Consider the following 24,184-nt stretch of genomic DNA (forward strand, 5'->3'; position numbering starts at 1 on the left):
ATGACACTAACGGGACAAGCGCAGGAAATGGGGTGTTTTGGGTGGGGGCAAACTAAATATAAACAAATTTAGACGCCTTGCGTAGCTACAACGTGTAAGTGAAGACAGCCATGCATGAATACCCAACCACCTCCCCAGGGGGTCGTAACCCCTGCAACGCATAGAAGATAAAGATGCTTCAGTAGCTGATTAGTGTTTTTTGTCTTTTTTTAAAAAAAAATCTCACGGGATAGAACGAACAGATCAGAAAGATAAATATAATAAACTAAAACAGAAATTCGAGGAAACAGATAATTAAAATAAGTAATAAGTGTTTTTAAATTAAAAAAAAAAAACCTCACGAGATAGAGCGAACAGATCAGAAAAGTAAATAAAATAAGATATAACAGAACTGGAGACAGCCACACTCAAACTAAACTCCGCGCCGTCATGACGTCACACACGACAACACCCTTACGTCACGGGTCAAAGCCGACGCGTTGGATCGGACGCTTCTGTCGACCCTCTTTTTTTTATCATTTTGTATGATGATAAAAATAAAAAAAGGAAAGATGTGTTTGTTGTTAGGTGTTAACATCTGTTAACAGTTCTTAAATGTTTGTGTTTTCAAGATGTGTGGTCATTCTTTACCAGTTTGCATTGTTTCTCTGTGTCAATAGCCGCTCAGACTCGACATCAAGCGCCGGCTGACGGCACGCTCGGACCGTGTAAAGTGTGTTGACTTGCATCCCACAGAACCATGGATGCTGGCTTCGCTGTACAACGGCAATGTCCACATCTGGAATCACGAGTCGCAGCAACTCGTGAAATCATTTGAGGTTTGTCTAATTGTGAAATTATATTTTTTGCTTTGTAGTGTCCATATCTCTTTAATCACTGTTCTGTGATTTCCTTTCTGTGCAGACCGTCAAACTTATATTTTTGGATGTAAAATGTTCCATCCTGTGACATTGCAGAATTTGGTGCATTCCAAACTTGTGACAGCAGTGAAAGATCTTGTGATTTGCATTTTGCAGCTTTCCTAGTTGTTAGCCATATGGCTATCTCAGATCTGTGAATGAGAATGGATCTGTCACTCCTCATCGGAGTGTATACTTTTCCAAAACGTCCCAACATGTTTGCGCTGTGTGCCGGGATGGAATTCGAACCCAGACCACCGTGTTTCAGGTGCGGTGAGCAGTGCTGTCCAGCTAGACTCGTGGTGCCCACTAGTCTCTAGCAGATTTTTCTTATAATGTACTGCTCTCCATTTAAAACAGAGTTTGTTTAGATGTGGAAGACTGGCAGCTCTAGAAAGTATGGCTAAGTGTGTATGTTTCGCCGTTGTAGGGTATTGTTTGTAGCTCCACATGCTCTTCAGAGTGTTCGTTTCATATTTTTTATATTATTCCCATTCTATATCAATTTTTATACTTACCTTTGTCAAAAAAATGTGTTGGTCTGCTGATTGACGATTTCTAAAATTGGGCACTTCTTTTATGGTATCAGTGTGGTTTCTTTAACAAACAGACTGTGAAACTCAGAGATACCCAGAACTAACACTCGGAAAATGGCAGACTGTCAGAATAAAAGATCCAGAGGCTGTCGTTGTGTAAGTGTTCATAATCTTTAAACGATTTCTCATAATATTACCGTACATCAATAAAAATCAATTTCAAATAATTGGATTACTTTTTATTGGTTTTATGGACAGGGTGGTTACAATCAAATGCAACTTGAGCCAGTGTAGACAGAAAACTATTTATTGTATGGGTGTCTAACTTTATAGGAATGATTATCAGATTATGTGCTGCAGGATTTGCATTGTTAATAATGTTAGTGTCATGACTTGCTATTAGGTGCTGGTACTAGTACGGTGATGTAGGGTTTAAAACACAAGCGTCGGTGTGCATTGCCGTTGCAGTCAGTCAGCACTAACTGAAAACATTCAAAAACCCTCTGTGTTATGGAAAAATGCACGAGGTCTAGATATTTCTAGAACTCAGTCTGTAGATGAACCTGTAGTTCCTATTGAGGATCTAAATAAGTATTTCACCATGCCTGCATCTCTACTGGACAGACACGCAATTCTCCTGAAGTATCAGTAGTTTGTACAAACGAAAAAAATATTCTCTGGCCTGTAAATTTTAAGACAGTCAGGAAGTCAACTGCACGAATAAGATCAGCAGCTGCAGGACACTACAATATTGTAATACAAATGATCAGTTTCCTCGTCGATCCATTACTGCCCGTAATAATCAGTATTTTTACAATTCCATGACCTCCAGCATCTTCTCAATAGGCTGGGAAAATGTACTCGTAAAACCTCTACCCAGAAAGGAATCTGTCAAAGAACTTTCTGACTACAGGCTCATTTGGATTCTACAAACATTATATAAGGCTTTAGAATACATAGTTAACGATCAACTTACCTATTACTTAACATCAAATAATGTTCTGGGTGAATACCAATCTGGTTTCTGGAAAAATCGCAGCATGACGACTGCTCTTATAAAAGTGACTGATGAATTGAAACAAGCTATGGACAAATGAGAGGCAAATATTATGTGTTTTTTTGGATCTCAGTGAAGCTTTTGACTTTGATATTCTACTTGCTAAACTCAAGTCAAAACTTTTCTTCAAGGGCTGTACAATGGTTCCACCTATACCTTACATACTTCCAACACTATGTAATGGTCAGAAGAAAGAGGTTGCAGTGGAAGAATATAGTATCAGGGAACCGATGACAAGGATCAGTATTGGGCCTCATTTACTCACAGACAGCTATTATTTGTACCTAAGTGTAGGCCCAACAAATCTGCATCGAGCCATATGGGGCATAAATGCTAACTTACTTGTTTTATGGACGCAGGATATAGGTTTGAAACTTAACTCACGTAAAACACAGGCAGTCGTAGTTGCTCACAAAAGACATATTAATCCCTATTTCAGAGACTCTCTTCTTCACCTAATCCTAAACAGCACAGAAATATTCTTTTCTTCTTGTGCAGAGAATTTGGTTGTAATTCTGGACCATCACTTAGACTACACTGAACACACAAAATCAGTCTATAAGAAGGTATCAGTATGACTTTTTTCACTACGGAAGTGTATGGAAGTGTTTCCTCTCTGACTTAAAAAGGAACTCGTAGAGTCACTAATACTCCCCATTACTGATCACGGTGATCCTACTCTCCAGGGACACTCTTAAGAGAGCTCATGTCCACTGGAACTGACGACAAATGCACGTGTGCGATATATTTGTCGTGTACACTGTGTTGATCACATCACTCCTGTTTGTGAATAGTTATCATGGCTACATGTCTATAATTGTAGAGATGATCATACCCTGTGTTTGCTGTATCATCTACTCAACCATTGCCCTTCTTCCTGTTTATGACCTGTACACTACTATCTGAACAATGTAGCAGAAATACTATTTCTCACCAAAGTAAAATCCTCTCTGTACCACTGCACAACACTGCCCTGTTCTCTAAATCACCTTCTGTACGAGGAACCTGACTCTTAAATCATCTTCCTCAAAATGTTAGAGAAATTAAAATCCTTTCAAACTTAAAAAGACAGCCAATGCTTCACCTATCGTAATAGCTATCTCCCTTGTCTACAGAGTTCTCTAAAGTAAAGAATAACATTTAGTTGTTCAGCAGTAAAGCACACAATTTAAAATTTCGAACCCCTCAAAATACAGGGTACATCAAACAGAATCACCCAATTTAAAAAGATCATAACTATTATATTATTTGAGATGTTGTTGTGCTCTTCAGTCCTGAGACTGATTTGATGCAGCTCTCCATGCTACTCTATCCTGTGCAAGCTTCTTCATCTCCCTGTACCTACTGCAGCCTACATCCTTCTGAATCTGCTTAGTGTATTCATCTCTTGGTCTCCCTCTACGATTTTTACCCTCCACGCTGCCCTCCAATGCTAAATTGGTGATCCCTTGATGCCTCAGAACATGTCCTACCAACCGGCCCCTTCTTCTAGTCAAGTTGTGCCACAAACTTCTCTTCTCCCCAATCCTATTCAATACCTCCTCATTAGTTACGTGATCTACCCACCTTATTTTCAGCATTCTTCTGTAGCACCACATTTCGAAAGCTTCTATTCTCTTCTTGTCCAAACTAGTTATCGTCCATGTTTCACTTCCATACATGGCTACACTCCATACAAATACTTTCAGAAACGATTTCCTGACACTTAAATCTATACTCGATGTTAACAAATTTCTCTTCTTCAGAAACGTTTTCCTTGCCATTGCCAGTCTACATTTTATATCCTCTCTACTTCGACCATCATCAGTTATTTTACTCCCTAAATAGCAAAACTCCTTTACTACTTTAAGTGTCTCATTTCCTAATCTAATTCCCGCGCCATCACCAGATTTAATTTGACTACATTCCCTTATCCTCATTTTGCTTTTGTTAATGTACATGTTATATCCTCCTTTCAAGACGCTATCCATTCCGTTCAACTGCCCTTCCAAGTCCTTTGCTGTCTCTGACAGAATTACAATGTCATCAGCGAACCCCAAGGTTTTTATTTCTTCTCCCCGGTTTTAATACCTACTTCAAATTTTTCTTTTGTTTCCTTTACTGCTTGCTCAATATACAGATTGAATAACATCAGGGATAGGCTACAACCCTGTCTCACTCCCTTCCCAACCACTGCTTCCCTTTCATGCCCCTCAACTCTTATAACAGCCATCTGCTTTCTGTACAAATTGTAAATAGCCTTTCGCTCCCTGTATTTTACCCCTGCCACTTTCAGAATCTCAAAGAGAGTATTCCAGTCAACATTGTCAAAAGCTTTCTCTAAGTCTACAAATGCTAGAAACGTAGGTTTGCCTTTCCTTAATCTAGTTTCCAGGATAAGTCGTAGGGTCAGTATTGCTTCAGGTGTTCGAATATTTCTACGGAATCAAACTGATCTTCCCCAAGGTCGGCTTCTTCTAGTTTTTCCATTCGTCTGTAAAGAATTCGCGTTAGTATTTTGCAGCCATGACTAATTAAACTGATAGTTCGGTAATTTTCCCATCTGTCAACACCTGCGTTCTTTGGGATTGGAATTATTATATTCTTCTTGAAGTCTGAAGGTATTTCGCCTGTCTCGTACATCTTGCTCACCAGATGGTAGAGTTTTGTCAGGACTGGCTCTCCCAAGGCTTTCAGTAGTTCTAATGGAATGTTGTCTACTCCCGGGGCCTTGTTTCGACTCAGGTCTTTCAGTGCTCTATCAAACTCTTCATGCGGTATCATATCTCCCATTTCATCTTTATCTACATCCTCTTCCATTTCTATAATATTGTCCTCAAATACATCGCCCTTGTATAGACCCTCTATATACTCCTTCCACCTTTTTGCTTTCCATTCTTTCCTTGGAATTGGGTTTCCATCTGAGCTCTTGATATTCATACAAGTGGTTCTCCTTTCTCCAAAGGTGTCTCTAATTTTCCTGTAGGCAGTATCTATCTTACCCCTAGTGAGATAAGCCTCTACATCCTTACATTTGTCCTCTAGCCATCCCTGCTTAGCCATTTTGCACTTCCTGTCAATCTCATTTTTGAGACGTTTGTATTCCTTTTTGCCTGCTTCATTTACTGCGTTTTTATATTTTCTCCTTTCATCAATTAAATTCAATATTTCTTCTGTTACCCAAGGATTTCTACTAGCCCTCGTCTTTTTACCTACTTGATCCTCTGCTGTCTTCACTACTTCATCCCTCAAAGCTACCCATTCTTCTTCTACTGTATATCTTTCCCCCATTCCAGTCAATTGTTCCCTTATGCTCTCCCTGAAACTCTGTACAACCTTTGGTTTAGTCAGTTTATCCAGGTCCCATCTCCTTAAATTCCCACCTTTTTGCAGGTTCTTCAGTTTTAATCTACGTGCGTGACAAATGTACTGTTCGAATGAGCATACTATTGAGTTTCCGCTAGGTAGCAGCAGGGTGCGCCCATTTCAGTTCTGGTAGAAGTGGCATCGGGACAACAGAAAGTGTTTTGTGTTCTACGTTTTGGGCAGTGCTGGTTAGTAATAACTGTTCTGCGTGTCATTCATACTGGGTATGGTGTGGATCCTCCTACAGCCCAGAGCATTAGACGATGGCATGAACAAGTCCGAGAAACAGGTTGTTTGTGTAAAGGCCGTCCCCGAGTGTCTGACACTGACTTCGAACGCATCTGCCGTAATTTCAGAAAGAGTCCACAGAAATCTGTTCGCTGTGGAGCTCGACATGCCCCCGATGTCCGTCTGGCGTGTGTTGCAGGCGTTTACACACGGAACCATACAAAATGCAGCTTCTGCTTGCTCTTTGTGAAGGTGACAGCAAAGTGTGGACTTCTGTAATTTCGTTCTTAGCAAGATGGAGGCTGACAGTTTTCTTCCACACTTAGTGTTTAGTGACAAGACAACATATCATTTAAATAGAAAGGGTGAACCGTCATAATGTGAGGATATGGGGTATGGAACAATCACATAAAGTTGCACAGGTGGCCACTGTGGCCGAGCGGTTCTAGGTGCTTCAGTCCAGAACTGCGGTGGTGCTACGATCACAGGTTCGAATCCTGCATCGGGCATGGATGTGTGTGATGTCCTTAGGTTAGTTAGGTTTAGGTAGTTCTAAGCCTAGGGGACTGATGACCTCAGATGTTAAGTCCCATAGTGCTTAGACCCCCCTTTTTTTTTTAAGTTGTACAACTTGAGAGGGACTCTCCAAAATTTAATGTGTTTTGTGCATTTTCACGGGAAACAGTGTATGGAACATTTTTCTTTGCCAAGAACACTGTTACAGGAAGCACATTCTCGATATACTTGAGAACTTTCTTTTCCCACAGTTGGAGGCTGATTAGAACGACTTCATTTACCGACAGGATGGGGTACCGACACACTGGCATCTGGAAGTGCGGGAATTTTTTAAATCAAACGATTACTGAACGACAGATCGGTCGCACTGGACTAAATGACTCAGCCTTACATTACTGGCCTCCGAGGGCACCGGACCTGACTGTACGTGGTTATTTCTGGTGGGTGTTTATACAAAACTTTTTATGTGCCCGAGTTACCAGCAACAGTGAATAAATTGAGGCATCGCGTAACAACAGCTGTGGAAGCTGTAACTCGAGACATGCTCGCTGCAGTGTAGTAACAATTTGAATACCGCATTGACCTGCGGGCTGCAAATGATATATATCGAACGTGCAACTCTAAATCGATCACGCGACTGTGGTGGCGAACGTTATGAGCATGTTTATAGTGGTCACCACAGCAACGACAAAAGAAGAACGTTACTAAAATATTTGTAATTACAAAGGAAACAACTTAACTCACTCGTGTTGATGTTGTCGTCATGAGAAAGTCCATTTCGTGTGTATGCCACGGGAAGCATTCCTTTTTCGCCTGTAACCTGGCTAGACTCTGCCAATGTCGTGCAAAAATATGGGTAGAGTATCACATGCGTCAACTTTTCCTTGCAACCGCAAGTTATGGAAATACAGAAACTTAAACAAGTAGAGTTGGTCTCTTTCTTCTGGACACCCTTCTCTTTTAATGGAAGATTTCACTGATTTCCACAACCGCTCAATGTGTAGCGTGTAGGTTCCTAACAGCCATTGTCACTTTCATTTCAGTCTTCTCCTTTTTCATTATCCCTTCCAGTTCTTCTAATACGAAACAAGGCTTCAACATTGCTAAATTAATCAGTATAATTCTTAATCTCTCTATTATTATTATTATTATTATTATTATTGCCAGTTATTACTTTTTATTGATAATGCAAGTTATTGTTACTGAGTTAGTTATGCACTGAGGTAACAAAAGTCATGGGGTACCTCCTAATATAGTGTCGGACCTCATAGTGCAGCAACTCCGCGTGATACGGACTCAACAGGTCGTTGCAAATCCTGTGCCGAAATATTGAGCCGTGCTGCCTCTATAACTGCCCGTAACAGTGAAAGTGTTCCCGGACAAGGATTTTGTGTGCAAACTGACCTCTTCATTATGTCCTATAAATGTTATATAAGATTCATGTTGGGAGATCTGGGTGGCCAAATGATTTGCTCAAACTGTCTAAAATGTTCTTTGAAACAGACAGATTAGATTAGATTTACTTTCATTCCAATTGATCCATAATGAGGAGGTCCTCCAGGATGTAGAACATGTCAGAAAAACAACAATTCATGACAAGTATTTACAACTATAACAAATAAGCTAATGTACCATTCCACAGGTCCCAAGTGGAATGATCGCCATTTTTTAATGAACACTACATGAAAGAGTCATTTTACGTTTACTAATGCACTGAATTTAAAATAAAGAATTTTTTTTAATTTATTTATAGGGTAATAAATGTGTGATACAGCTACTATAATACTTATTTACAATGAACACATTATTGCACTGAAATTGTGCACAAATAAGTTGGTTTTACTGAGAAATTCATCAATGGAGTAGAAGGAGTTGACCACCAATAAATTCTTTAGGCTTCTCTTAAACTGAGTTTCATTGATTGTTAAGCTTTTTATGGCTGCTGGCAAGTTATTGAAAATTTGTGTTCCTGAATAATGCATATGTTTTTGTACAAGACTAAGTGACTTTAAATCCTTGTGAAGATTATTCTTATTTCTAGTATTGATTCCGTGAATTGAGCTGTTGGTTTGAAAAAGTGATATATTTTTAATGATTAATTTCATTAAGGAATAAATATATTGGGAAGCAGTAGATAGTATCCCTAGTTCCCTAAATAGGCTTCTGCATGATGTTCTTGAGTTCACACCACATATAACTCTTAGTGCACGTTTTTGTGCACAGAAAACTTATATCCTCTCTACTTCGTCCATCATCAGTTATTTTGCTCCCCAAATAGCAAAATTCCTTTACTACTTCAAGTGTCTCATTTCCTAATCTAATTCCTTCAGCATCACCCGACTCAATTCGGCTACATTCCATTATCCTCGTTTTGCTTTCGTTGATGTTCATCTTGTATCCTCCTTTCAAGACACTGCCCATTCCGTTCAACTGCTCTTCCAAATCCTTTGCTGTCTCTGACAGAATTACAATGTCATCGGCGAACCTCAAAGTTTTTATTTCTTCTCCATGGATTTTAATACCTACTCCAAATTTTTCTTTTGTTTCCTTTATTGCTTGCTCAATATACAGATTGAATAGCACCGGGGAGAGGCTACAACCCTGTCTCACTTCCTTCCCAACCACTGCTTCCCTTTCATGTCCCTCGACTCTTATAACTGCCATCTGGTTTCTGTACAAATTGTAAATAGCCTTTCGCTCCCTGTATTTTATCCCTGCCACCTTTAGAATTTGAAAGAGAGTATTCCAGTCAACGTTGTCAAAAGCTTTCTCTAAGTCTACAAATGCTAGAAACATAGGTTTCCCTTTCCTTAATCTTTCTTCTAAGATAAGTCGTAAGGTCAGTATTGCCTCACGTGTTCCAACATTTCTACGGAATCCAAACTGATCTTCCCCGTGGTCAGCTTCTACCAATTTTTCCATTCATCTGTAAATAACTCGCGTTAGTATTTTGCAGCTGTGACTTATTAAACTGATAGTTCGGTAATTTTCACATCTGTCAACACCTGCTTTCTTTGGGATTGGAATTATTATATTCTTCTTGAAGTCTGAGGGTATTTCGCCTGTGTCATACATCTTGCTCACCAGATGGTAGAGCTTTGTCAGCAGTAGCTCTCCCAAGGCCATCAGTAGTTCTAATGGAATGTTGTCTACTCCCGGGGCCATGTTTCGACTCAGGTCTTTCAGTGCTCTGTCAATCTCTTCACGCAGTATCGTATCTCCCATTTCATCTTGATCTATATCTTCTTCCGTTTCCATAATATTGTCCTCAAGTACATCGCCCTTGTATAGACCCTCTATATACTCCTTCCACCTTTCTGCTTTCCCCTCTTTGAATTTATCATCGTGCTTTAATCCCAAGAATTTAACACTGTCCACTTCTTCCACCTGCTTGTCATCGTATGTTAGGCATATTCTTGTGGGACACCCCTTACAAGTTCTGAACTGCATGTAGTGTGTTTTTTCAAAGTTTAGTGACAAGGAATTGGCTAGGAACCAGTTATTAAGGTCCACAAATATTTTATTAGCTGACCTTTCTAAGACTACATTTGATTGGCTATTTATTGCAATGTTTGTATCATCGGCAAACAAAACGAAACTTGGCTTCTGGTAATGTTACTGATGAAAGGTCATTGATATACACAAGAAAAAGTAATGGCCATAAAATGGAACCTTGTGGGATTCGACTTGTAATTAGTTCCCAGTTGGATGATGCCTGATAGCGTGATACATGTCTTTCCTAATAACACCGTTTGTTTCCTGCCAGAGATATAAGATTTGAACCATTTTGCAGCATTTCCTGTTAAACTATAATATTCTAATTAACTTAAAAGGATATTGTGATTTACACAGTCAAATGCCTTTGACATATCACAAAATATACCAGTTGCCTGCAATTTTTTATCTAATGAATTAACCACATTTTCACTGTAAGTGTAGATAGCCTTCTCAATATCAGAACCCAGGCACAGTAGTGCATTGTCACCCATAAAAATTTCGTCATTGTTTGGGAATATGAAGTTCACGGACGACTTAGTGATCTCCGAGTAGCTGAATGTAACTATTTCCAATCGGTGGTTAGTTCAGTTGAACCAGAGGTCGCAGTCCATTCTGTGTAAACACCGCCTACACCATTGTGGGGCCACCACCAGTGTGCACAGTGCCTTGTTGACAACTTGGATCCAGGGCTTCATGGGGTCTGCACCAGATTTGAGCTTTACCATCTGCTCTTAACAACTAAAATCAGGACTCAGCTTCTGAGCCAGTGATAATGGCTTAAAGCCAAAATTGCATTTGTAGAGGATTTACATTTAATGGGCTTTACGCAATCAATGAGTAATAAGAATCACCTCATACGTATTATTACAAATTTGCAGAGCCACGTGTGAAAGCACCCACGTGATTTACCAACTGACCTGCCTACACTGTGAAGCTTTCTGTGTGGGAATGACCAGCAACAAACTGTCCATTCGCATGAATGGACACAGGCAGAAAGTGTTCGTTGGTAATGAGGATCACCCTGTGGCTAAACATGCCTCGGTGCACGGCCAGCACATCATGGCACAGTGTTACACCGTCCGGGTTATCTGGATATTTCCCACTGACACCAACCTTTCAGAACTCCGGAGATGGGAACTTGCTCTTCAATATACCCTCTCTTCCTGTTACCCACGAGGCCTCAACCTCCGCTAATTTCAAGTTGCTGCCACTCGTACCTCACCTGTCATTCGACAACATCTTTGCCTCTGTACTTGCGCCTCCACTGACATCTCTGCCAAAACTCTTCGCCTTTACATATGTCTGCTTGTGTCTGTGTATGTGCGGATGGATATGTGTGTGTGTGCGCGCAAGTGTATACCTGTAAGTCTTTCCACTCCCGGGATTGGAATGACTCCTTACCCTTTCCCTTAAAACTCACATCCTTTCGTCTTTCCATCTCCTTCCCTCTTTCCTGATGAAGCAACTGTTGGTTACGAGAACTTGAATTTTGCGTGTGTGTTTGTGTCTGTTTGTTTGTCTATCAACAGACTAACACTTTCGTTTGGTAAGTTACATCATCTTTGTTTTTAGATATATTTTCCCCACGTGGAATGTTTCCCTCTATTATATTCTTATTACAAATTTATTGTGTTAAGACCGGTATCCTTCATTGAATATCTTCAGGTTTCCATTTTGTGCTAAAATCTAGTTGTAGGTGATGTTAAAGACAACCAGACAATTTATGTCATGACTTACACACAACCCAACATCCTGAAGTTGTTCAATTAACAAAACTGTTTGTAACACAATGTGTAATAATACAGATCAGGTGGTTGTTTGTTTAATTACTGATATTGTCAGCTGTAGTGGTCAACATAATCAAGACTATGTGCAGTTGATGCTGAAAATATTTGGGTTCAAAACATTCAACAAAACTTCAAAGCCAAATAAAATAATATTATGTAGCTCTTGTTTTTCTTTGAATGTCTTTTAATGGACTCACTGTTCCACTTTTTTCCATGTAGAAACTTTCTGAGGGGACCTCTCGTGAAGTTTTTAAAGATATATAAGGCGCATTCAAATGGAAACCCACTGTTGTTACATTTCGGTACTTTCGTCACTGTGGTTGATGAACAGCATAAAGCCACAGGTGCAAGTGGTTCTTGGATTATGACCTTTTGACTGTAGACTGATCTACTGTGGTGTGGTTCATTTCCTAGTGGCCGAGGATGCGAACTTCGTCGCGTGTGGTGAACACTTTGTGTCCTGACGTGTGTGCAGGAGTGGTGAAAGATTCTGAGAAGAGGAGGGATGTGGCTGCTAGATGATCCGTGCCCAGGACAAGCCACTGTCCCCGATCTGATGGGGCACATTGATGCCCTTATCTGGAGAGACCGATGAACCACGAAAGATGAATTTTATGTTCAAGTCGGCATTAGCCATAGCTCTTTGTGTGCCATCGTCAAAAGACCATTTGCATTACCGCCATTTGCGCACAGTAGGTGTCGTACGAGCTGACGGAGGGATAAAAGGTGGAGAGGACTGTGTCAAGTTTGAGTCATCTGCTGCGGTCCCACGAGGAAGGGCGTGGTTATCTGTCCAGCATCACCACAGAGGACAAAATGTTGTACCAGCATTTTGAGCCAGAGAGCAAACGGAGCAAATGTCAAAGCCGACAGTGGAAATGTCCCACATCTCCTCAGAATAAGAAATCCAGAGGTGTTCACAAAAGTTCTGGTAAGCATTTGTGTGTCCATCCTTTTAGCAGGAGGTCTCTGGGATGACGGCCGTTTACTATCGTGACAAAAAATAAAAACACCTACAGCTGTCCATATGATTTTAATTTATTTTGTCGCTACCAGTTTCAACGCTTCATTGCGTCATCTTCAGGCTGTTTTGATGCGGTACGCATGGATATGATCCCCATGCATAACCCATCAGTTGCCAGTATTACTAAATATGCAGATAATGTGTCAGCATTCCAATCGTCAACTGCCAAGCCTGAAGGTGATGCAATGAAGCGTTGAAATTGGTAGCGACAAAATAAAACAAAATCATAGGGACAGCTGTAGATGTTTTTATTTTTTGTCGCGATAGTTACGGTAAGGTCTTGCGACCTTCTTCTTTGACTCTGGGAGCGCTTTGCTTCTCGAATTCCTCGAGTACGGAACCACAATTGATGCCCAGTGTTGCAAAGACACCTGTAGAAACTACAGTGCGCCATAAAGTCAGAATGCCCAGGAGTACTGTAGGACAGAACCGTCCTGTTGTGCGATAACAACTGCCCCCACACAGCTGATCGGATGAAGGCTACACTTCACTGATTTGGTTGGCAAACACACACCGTCCTCTATACAGCCTGGATTCTTCACTGTGTGGTTTTCACATCTTTGCTGACCTGAGGAAAGACGGGTGGACGTCAGTTTTTCGGGCAAGGAAATGTGAGAGTGAGTAAGGTTGTTGATCTGTCAGTGGCCGACTGCGTTCTACGAAACTGGAATTGACCATCTCATCTCCCAGTGGGGTAAATGTCTTGCCATGTGTGGTGGTTACATTTGAATGGAACCAATCTGTGTTCCCTTTGTGACGGGTGTTCAGTTTTCATTTGACTGTCCCTCATCATCTTAGAAGTGTGTTTCACTTGCCCACTAACATTAGACCACTGCTTGGCTCTTGTTTAAATGATCTAGGACTGACGAAGACCTGTATTTACAAATCCCTTGCCATCGTGTGAAAATGTGTATCGGGCATACAGTTCATAACATCACCATACACAGTTACTACAACCTGAGAAATCTGTCCTGGTGGAGCAGTTTAACCAATAAACACAGAATCACTGTTTAACCAAGGAACACAGAATGGTACACAGTGTGTTCCAGTTCTGTGAGGATTACTCGGGTGAAACTCCAAACTGCAATGCTATCTCGTGGCGAGTTTTGGTGTTAAGATCCTTGGAGTTCCAACAACACCCTTGTAGACTGACAAACTGCTAGCATCCCTGCCATAGGCATGCTGGTCCCAAATACTCGTCTGTAAAACTCGGCGGAAAATGGTGGTGGAGCATCGAGGTGACATTCAAGTTCTATACCTGTAGGCGAGAATTGACCCAAATACTGAGAGGCAGAGACATGGTCACACCTCCACAACCACCACAGTCCGCATAGAGAAGATTGTGCGCAAGTTTTTGGCCAGTAAATGGATCACAGTTCTTGATCGTCTGCCGGATTTTGCGCGAGCTGACTTCTGGTTGTTCCCCAAATTGAAGTAGGCAATGAAAGGACACCATTCCCATGCTATTAAGGATATCCAACGAAATTGTACTGTAAACTATATACAATTACGAGAAAGAACTACACTGACTCTTTCAAAGGGGGGGACTGTTTTAAATAAATACAGTGATTTTGTGAATATAATCAACGACTTTTAGTTTTTATTAGCCAATGTGCTAACTGAAGTGAGACACACTGTTTATATGATGATACACGGATGGTGTTTCAGGTTGGAGAGCTAAAGTCTGTGAGCACTTTGCATCGTAATTTTCATAGAGTATGGTAAGGAGTCTAGACTCTGCATGTTGCTATTGATACTCTCGGAAGAAAATCAGTCGAAATCAGACTGGCGGATAATATTATTGTGACAGTGGTTATCCTTTAAGTAAAATGTGAAATCCTGGTTTATCTGACATTAATAAAAACAGTTGTCGACTCGGCAGAATATATTGACATCGGTACTCCGTAGCGATTTATCGTTTCTGCCAGCTTTCATTTTTGGGAAGCAGTGCGGTAGGGGGCATCAGCGACAATTTCTGGTGCGCACTCTCCACAGTGTAAAAAAGGGACAGCTTTTACGGTAGGAATCAGTACTTCCCCTCAGCGTGGGAAACTGTGAAGATGATCGCCCTCGCGAAACCTAACAAAAACGTGCACCTTCCAGAGAGTTAAAGACTTATTACCCTACTAACTGCCCACTGTAAAATCCTCGAACTGATCGTCCTAGCACCCCTCTGGCAGTTCCTTGCTGAAAACAACATCCTTATGATTGAGCAGTATGGATTCTGTGCTGAGCAGTCCACTGCCCAACAATTCCTGTACTTGGGAGAACACATCTGTCTGGTTAAAACAAATAGAGAAGAAAGAGGAGCAGTTTTCCTAGTTAAAGAGAAGACATTTGACTGAATCTGGCATGATGGTCTAATACAAAACTAGATCAAACAGGGTGCTCAGAACACGTAATAAAGATAATTCCTTTCTTGCAGAGTGCCATTTCTTCGTAAGAAACAGAATACGATTCAGCCAGACAGGACTGATTGTGGCCGAAGTCCCACAGGGTTCATTTTTGGATCCTGTTCTATAATCCGTTTACACAGGCGATATACTGAGGCAAGTTGACTGAGCAATCATACCTACACTTACGGTACAGTGACCTACAGGAGCTGCCACAGCCTACTGTTCGTAAGCAGGAAACTACAAGAACTTGTAGATGAAATCACCCAGTCTTGTGATAGCTGGAAGATTGAAATTAATCTTACCAAGCTTCAGGCGATATACGAGGTGCATTCAAGTTCTGGAAAGAGATAGAAACATGCGCATTGTTTTAAAATGAGGCCGCGTTCATTGTCAATACGTCCCAGAGATGGCAGCACCGTACGGCAGATGGAATTTTACTGCCAGCGGCGAGAATGAGAACTGTTTTAAATACTTAAAATGGCGACGTTTTCCTTACTTGAACAGCGTGCAATCATTCGTTTTCTGAATTTGCGTGGTATGAAACCAATTGAAATTCATCGACAGTTGAAGGAGACATGTGGTGGTGGAGTTATGGATGTGTCGAAAGTGCGTTTGTGGGTGCGACAGTTTAATGAAGGCAGAACGTCGTGTGACAACAAACCGAAACAACATCGGGCTCACACAAGCCGGTCTGACGACACGATCGAGAAAGTGGAGAGAATTGTTTTGGGGGATCGCCGAATGACTGTTCAACAGATCGCCTCGAGAGTTGGCATTTCTGTGGGTTCTGTGCACACAATCCTGCATGACGACCTGAAAATGCGAAAAGTGTCATCCAGGTGGGTGCCACGAATGCTGACGGACGACCACATGGCTGCCCGTGTGGTATGTTGCCAAGCAATGTTGACGCGCTACGACAGCATGAATGGGACTTCCTTTTCATCGGTTGTGACAATAGATGAGACGTGGATGCCATTTTTCAATCCAGAAACAAAGCGCCCGTCAGCTCAATGGAAGCATACAGATTCACTGCCACCAAAAAAATTTCGGGTAACAGCCAGTGCTGAAAAAATGGTGGTGTCCATGTTCTGGGACAGCGAGGGTGTAATCCTTACCCATTGCGTTCCAAAGGGCACTATGGTAACAGGTACATCCTACGAAAATGTTTTGAAGAACAAATTCCTTCCTGCGTTGCAACAAAAACGTCCGGGAAGGGCTGCGTGTGTGCTGTTTCACCAAGACAACGTACCCGCACATCGAGCTAACGTTACGCAACAGTTTCTTTGTGATAACAACTTTTAAGTGATTCCTCATTCTTCCTACTCACCTGAACTGGCTCCTAGTGACTTTTGGCTTTTTCCAACAATGAAAGACACTCTCCGTGGCCGCACATTCACCAGCCGTGCTGCTGTTGCCTCAGCGATTTTCCAGTGGTCAAAACAGACTCCTAAAGAAGCCTTCGGCTCTGCCATGGAATCATGGCGTCAGCGTTGTGAAAAATGTGTACGTCTGCAGGGCGATTACGTTGGGAAGTAACGCCAGTTTCATCGATTTCGGGTGAGTAGTTAATTAGAAAAAAAATCTGAGGCCTTAGAACTTGAATGCACCTTGTTCTTCGTGAACGGGATAGAGGAACACGTATGGAGATGATCTATATTGATCTCCACACATTGTTCTATATTGTTAGAGGAAAAATGGTGCTTAGCCATCCTGTATGGCAACTTTGCCCGCCACGAGTACTGCTCGGTTTTCAGTTTACAGGCTGACTATATCTCCCCAGCATTTTCTGTCCAGTTCTCTTGTATCAGCAGACAATATAACTTCACAGAGTTCATGTTCATATAATGGAGTTATTTTCAGTTCATTATGCGAGTACTTAATTGAAGTCATTATGTGACGTTTTATGTAAAATACATTTATGTAAGGAATGGCTGAGAAATGTTTAATTTGTAAGTGTCATGTTGTCAGCAACTTATGTGGTGTTGGTGGGAAAGGGGTTGGATTAGCAAATGTAGCATCGTGCAACTGTCTGATATTGACAGCACATAATAAAATGGTACGATTGTGCTGTAGTCATATCGAGGTGAATTAATGAATGACCAGGAACTGCACTTCCCTCACCATTGATTGTGTTACTGGTCAGCTGCGTAAACCTTTTCCATTAAGGAATTCCTGGCACTTACGGAGGGAGTTTTCACAGAGTGGAGCCATTACTACATATCCACAGTACATCTTGCAAAGCGGGTGTTAATATATCTGATGGAACAGGACAGACATGTTCAAATGTAGAGCAGTAATGTGGTTTAATGTGTAACTTAGCTGGTGATGAAAAATTTGAAGTTTGATGACACCTGGGTGACCTGCACCCGTTGCAGATGTAACCAGTGTAAGGCCAGGTTCTCATTCAAATGAGCAAAAATAGGCAAAGTTTGGAAATGTTTTTGAGACAATGAGAAGACATAAAAAGGATCTTTTTGGGGATTATGGCGCGCTTAATTATGGTTTGATCAAGGGTCTGCGAGTTAGAAGTATGCAGACTGCATGCAGTGCAGCCCATCACTAGTCATCTGAAATCAAAAATGGATAATGTCACTCGATACTACATTAAATTTATGGGAGCTTATGCCTAATCATAATGAAATAATCTTAAATTTAATGATATAATTCTAACATGAACTTTAAGTTTGATTTCTTTCTTCTTTTTTTCAGTTATTATGGCTTTAAAAAAAATAGTTAAGATTGACAGATTTCATATATTATAGGTATAAGGTATAGGTTGTGGGAAATTTTGGGAAACGAAGAAATTCCTGACTGCTAAGACCTAAACTTAATCATTGTAGACTCTGTTGTATTATGTTCGATTTTAGTGCTCCAATGTGGGTGTAAACTACGTAAATAAATAAATAGGTATAAGCTCCTAAGAAAAGTATTTGCTTTTGAGGGGTCAAAAGTACAAGTTAATAGGTCGAACCGCTTTTATGTTATACTGCACGCAGTTCTGAAAAATTGATTGTCGAGAAAAACCTGTTTAAAGTTTAGGGAAAACTTTAATATGTCTTATTAGTCCAGTCTGCATAAAAACTACATGCCATTATATAATTTTTGTCTCTCTGAACACAAATCTGAAACTAGATTTTCAAAGTTCGAAATGGCTCATCCAATATGGCAGTCCAGAGATTATGCTTTGACCAAAAAAAGTGTTTTTGTTGTTTGTGTTTTGTCTGCAATTCCAGGACAGTATATCAACCTTTCTTTGAACTTCAGTTGTTCCTGGATAACAATTCCCTTGTTCTTCTCGGCAAGAAAAGCCGATCTGGCTGAGCTGGATGTGCTATTTTCAGCAGTCTGCACACGTTGCACATAAGCTTTTTCAGCAAATATTTGCGTGCGTACTGAAATATAAATCATGTTGTGAACATCCTTCAAGGCACAACTAGTTTTCTACGTGAGTCGGCGTGTCTGTATAAGAGCATCCCACAATGGCTGTTACTCTGCTTTGAACAATGGGCTGTAGAAACTTATGTAATGCATGGATTAATAAACTTTTTCATCTCAACATTCTTGATATGTATATGTTTCCAAAAATGCTATAAAAATTGAGATTGTGCCCATTTGAATGAAAACCTGCCCTTCACCACTTGGCTCTCTTCAGATGTTGGGAGTAATGAGTCTGGGGTGATGCATTTAATTCCTTTAAGCTGCAAAAAGTATTCCAGCCATTGATGGTGGAGACAACAAATTCAAAATTGTTGAATAGACAGTGTTTTACATTTGTGGCAGGCCTTTCAGTGTGGTATACAGTTGACGGCTCCAGTTGTTGACCTTTTTTACATAGTAGTTCATTTAAAAACTTCAAATAAATACTCGCTTCATGAACTGAAAAATTCTACTATGTACACAGTAGCTCAGTGAAATTATTTTGTGTACCCACATGAAAGAGCTGAACGGGAAATGCTTGGGAGATATAGCCTGTCGTTAAACTGAAAACTGAGCAGTGCTTGTTATGGGGAAAGTTGCCTTTCCTGGAAGAAAATTACAGCTTCCATGCAGTATGACTAAGGATCCATTTCCCCTCTAGCAATGTTGAATAGTGCACAGAAATTTTTCTAGTCCATCCATTTATGAGGGGCGTTTGAAAAGTCCGTGGAAAGTCCGAGAGATGGTGCATATCGAGGTCATGTTTAGTTAGTAGCATCTTCGGAAATAACGCACACAAAGTTTCAGCCGTATTGGTCTATTTCTTTGTGTTTGGCATTTTTGTGAATCAAGGAAGTAGAGTGATTGTCAAAAAATAGGCAAAGAAGAATTTTGTGTGTTGATTAAACATTACTTTATGAAAGGCAAAATGCCCCTGGAGACTAAAGAGAAGCTTGATAAACATTACGGTGGCTGTGCACTTTCGATTAGAACAGTCTATAAGTGGTTTCAAAATTTTTGGAGTGGCCATGTGAGCACAAGTGGTGCTGAACATTCTGGATGCCCTGTGGAGGTTACAACTCCAGAAATCGTTGATAAAATCCATGATAGGGTGATGGATGACAGAAGAGTTAAGATGCACGAGATTGCTAATGCTGTGGGCATCTCGAATGAATGGTTACATAGTATTTTGCATAAACATTTGGACATGAGAAAGCTATCTGCAAGATGGGTTCCGCGATTATTCACGCTTGACCAAAAATGGAATCGTGTGAAGTATTGCAAGGATGGTTTACAGCTGTTCAGGAAAAATGTGTAAGACTTTAAACATCGTTTCGTCACTGTGGATGAAACACGAATACATTACTATACTCCTGAGAGCAAAGAACAATCTAAACAATGGGTTACCAAGGGAGAATCTGCACCAAAAAAGGCGAGGACCAGTTCTTCGGCCGGAAAGGTTATGGCGACTGTCTTTTGGGATTCGCATGGGATAATGCTCATTGAATATTGGAAAAGGGTAAAACTATTACAGGTGAATATTATTCATCGTTATTGGACCGTTTGAAAACCGAGCTGCAAGGAAAACGCCGGCGATTGGACTGCAAAAAGTCCTTTTCCATCACAACACTGCACCAGCACACACCTCAGCAGTTGTGGTCACAAAATAATTGGAAGTATGATTCCAACTCGTTTCACATCCCCCCTATTCTCCAGACTTGGCTCCCTCAGACTACTATTTGTTCCCCAATTTGGAGAAATGGCTGGCAGGACAATGATTTTATTCAAACGAGGAGGTGATTGCAGCAACTAATAGCGACTTTGGAGACTTGGACAATTCCTGTTAATCAGAAGGGATCAACAAATTAGAACAGCGTTGGACAAAGTGTGTAAGTTTAAAAGGAGACCATGTTGAAAAATAAAAAAGGTTTGTCCCAAACACGTAAGTAGTTTTTATTTTTGCACAGACTTTTCAAACGCCCCTTGTATGTTTTTTAGACTAGTTTTATTGGCAAATCATATCTGCATTCAGTATAATGTTAATGCAGTTTGTGAGGAAATCAACATCGCCAGGTCATGTCTGTGCACCTTTGATTTGTAAGGTGTGATGTGGCGGCTCGATATAACTTTGTGTGACACCCTTCGGTTGCTTCATGTGATGGAGAGGGGCAGGTAGTGGGGAACCACCCGCTTGCTGATCTGTTTACATACCAGTGGTGGAGAGAAGTGCACGGGTACAACACAGCAACTTACCTTCCTTTGCACTTTTACCCCACATGTCCCCCGCTACACCTTGGTATGCCTCTGGAAGGCAGTTTATCCCTTAATATGGTCCTACTGCTCTTGGACGTGCTACACACAATTTATATTTGTTTCTCATCAACTTGATTTAAAAACAAACATTAATTTTACACCATTAAAACAGTATTTTTAATAATGTGCTATTCTTCCGTCACCAGCAGTGCAGAAATTACTGTAGGGTATGTAATGTAGTTAAATTTGTACTTGAAAACATTTTCACTTAGAAGCCACGGTTCTCAAGTTATTCAAGAGAAACATAAAAAAAAGACTTTTAATTGCCGACCACCAACCCCCCCCCTACCCCCCCCACCCCCACCCCCCTCCACACACACACACACACACACACACACACACACACACACACACACACACACACACACAGAGTAACACATACCTCACCAGTCAGGATTTTTAGTATGTTGTTCAGGACACACTTTCCTAACTCGGTGCACAAATTTGCAGCTACACAGTTTTTCCCCTAGTTGACTTTTTTAGTCTTCGTCGACTGGGCTAAAACATTGGCCCAATAGGCCTACTTGGCCTAGGCACACTACCTCTATGACATCCAGGATTTCCTAAAAGTCTGCTTTCTGAGCAAGTGGATCAGCCGAGGTGTGTTAATTGCGTGGTCCCCATGTTTACTAGACCTGACACCTCTCGACTTTTTCTTTTGGGGATTCGTAAAGGATCCTGTCTCGTTCCATCCGTACTAGCACTTTTGTAGCAGAGCTCATAGCTAGAATGTGTCACATAACCGACTGAAATCACATTGAATCTATTTAGCTAAAGACATTAACGCATTTTGCTATAAAGTTATACCATCGGGCAGTATGAGTTTTCACATCCTAAAGTCTTTTTTGATACACCCAGTTTTGTTTGTTACACGATCTGACTGCAGACACGGCAAGAATATTGTCAGTTAGTAGCCACAGATCTAAGCGATTGTATGAATGAACGGCTTCAGTTGGGTATGACGTAGCTGAACTTGTGGACTGTCTTCCTCATCAGATTAAGATTGTTAGCAAAACTGGAGGTGGTGTCGTATGCTCGTAGTGTGATGTCTCTTGGGGGTAGATTAATATTTCCCCCCTTGCTCATATTTTATGAAGTTTAGCTGTTTATTATGGAAAAGTGATTTCAACCGCGTGACACCAAATTGTGTCGAGTGACTGAACAATGTGGATTTCCAAACTACGCTGGAGACTCACTGCTCTTTTTAGTTATGTGTGACCATCAGTTTGATAATTCTCTCTCCTCTGTCTGTGTACCTGCCGCATGCTACGCACTAAATAAATAATGTAATTGTGCCGTGTCGACTGCCGCCTACAGGTTTGCGACCTGCCCGTGCGCGCCGCAAAGTTCGTGCCCCGCAAGAACTGGGTGGTGACGGGTTCGGACGACATGCAGGTGCGCGTGTTCAACTACAACACGCTGGAGCGAGCGCACGCATTTGAGGCGCATACCGATTACTTGCGCTGCATCGCCGTGCACCCCACACAGCCGTACGTCCTGACCAGCAGTGGTGAGTGACGCCTAATGTGCACAGGAGAAAATAATTTTAAACTCAATCTTGCAGACTCTCACATTACGCCGGTTTATCGAGCACTAGTGACCTTTGTATTTTTCTCATTGGTTATTCTCTAAGTTTAGATTTTGTCTTGGACAGGAGTTGTAAATATTATTATGCTCACTTTTTATTGACTATGGATGTATCAATTTGTGGATTTCTTCTCCAAATTTTGCAGTATCTGCTGGATGGCAAGAATTTAGTACAGTAACCATATTTGCAAATAAATGAGATGACACTTCTCATAAAGATGTGTGCAATGTATTTTTCACACACAATACAACATCCTTCTTGGGCAAACAGTAGATTGTATGAGAACATTAACAATAATATTGCAATTCTGGATGTGATTGTCAGCTTGACAGTTCAGAATAGTGCCGTATTTATCCAATTATAAGATGATACTTTTTCCCAAGTTCATCATTCGAAAATTACAGTGTCGTCTTATACTCGCAGATTAAACTATTACTGCTGAGGCAAACATTTTTATGTTGTTTAATAGAGGATATAAGGGTCATCTTTTATTTACAGATGAAGTTTTGGATATTTATTCTGAAAAATTCAGAAGGGCAGGGCCAGACAAGAGAGACACTCATTCCAACAGGCTGGAGGAATTCCCATACGCCGAAGTGCTCGAAACAGTATCAGTGTCGCTCGAACAGTCGTGCGACATTTGACTCGTGCGGTGCTAGTGTGAGGGATATGCAAGAAACTATGAACTAGTCACTACAACAGTCAATTTCTCTGTTTAAAATTTGACAGTTTTGTGAAACACCAGAGGAAAAAGCATCAATTTGTCATCTCAGACTCTTACTGTATTTGAACAGGTTTGGAATAAAAGTTCTCATAAGTGTATGGATACTGTGAACAAACATTTATGCTGCTTTTTTAGGTAAGGTAACATTCCAAAGTGGAAGTATTATCCTTCATAAAACATTCCTTCATTCTAAAACAGATCAGTATTTTATTTGGATATGAGAGAATGTTGGGGGTTGTAATGAGAGATTCGGTTGCTGCTCACATATTAGAGTACCGGGTAAAAACATTACCAGCTTTTAATCAGGATTAGGGCATGATGATGGTGATATTCAAGTGAAACAAGAAGGAAAATAAATCCAGAAGGAAAATAAATCCAGAAGGAAAATCAATCCAGAATAAAATGTCTTACAAATGAAGTAAATCATGTTAAACTGACTGTAATTGTTGTGTTCAAAGATACAGTATCGACAGCAATAGATAGATTCATTCCACATAAGTTAATAAGAGACGGGACTGATCCACCATGGTACGCAAAGCACGTCAGAACAGTGTTGCAGAAGCAACGAAAAAAAGCATGCCAAATTCAGAACAACTCAAAATCCCCATGACTGGCTAAGTTTCACGGAAGCTCGAAATTTAGTGCAGATGTCAATGCGAGATGCTATTAATAGTTTCCACAGTGAAACATTGTCTCAAAATATGGTAGAAAACCGAAAGAGATTCTGATCATATGTAAAGTACACCAGTGGCAAAAAAAAGCAGTCAATACCGTCACTGTGCGATAGCGATGGAAATGTTACCGACGATGGTGCCACTAAAGCGGAGTTAGTAAATACAGTTTTCCGTAAATCCTT

The 24,184-nt window shown here is 40.8% G+C and overlaps 1 protein-coding gene across 3 annotated transcripts in view; it reads left to right on the forward strand.

The window, feature by feature from the left end:
• Positions 1-24,184, forward strand: part of LOC124554147 (coatomer subunit beta') — a 174,409-nt gene that overhangs the window by 1,564 nt on the left and 148,661 nt on the right. For all 3 annotated transcript variants that reach the window (XM_047128213.1, XM_047128214.1, XM_047128215.1), the window contains exons 2-3: positions 660-818; positions 22,334-22,526. In XM_047128213.1, coding sequence (XP_046984169.1) covers positions 660-818; positions 22,334-22,526 — 352 coding nt within the window. The remainder of the gene's footprint in view (positions 1-659; positions 819-22,333; positions 22,527-24,184) is intronic.

The sequence above is a fragment of the Schistocerca americana genome, chromosome 11, assembly GCF_021461395.2.
Source record: "Schistocerca americana isolate TAMUIC-IGC-003095 chromosome 11, iqSchAmer2.1, whole genome shotgun sequence".
NCBI classification, from domain to species: Eukaryota; Metazoa; Arthropoda; class Insecta; order Orthoptera; family Acrididae; genus Schistocerca; species Schistocerca americana.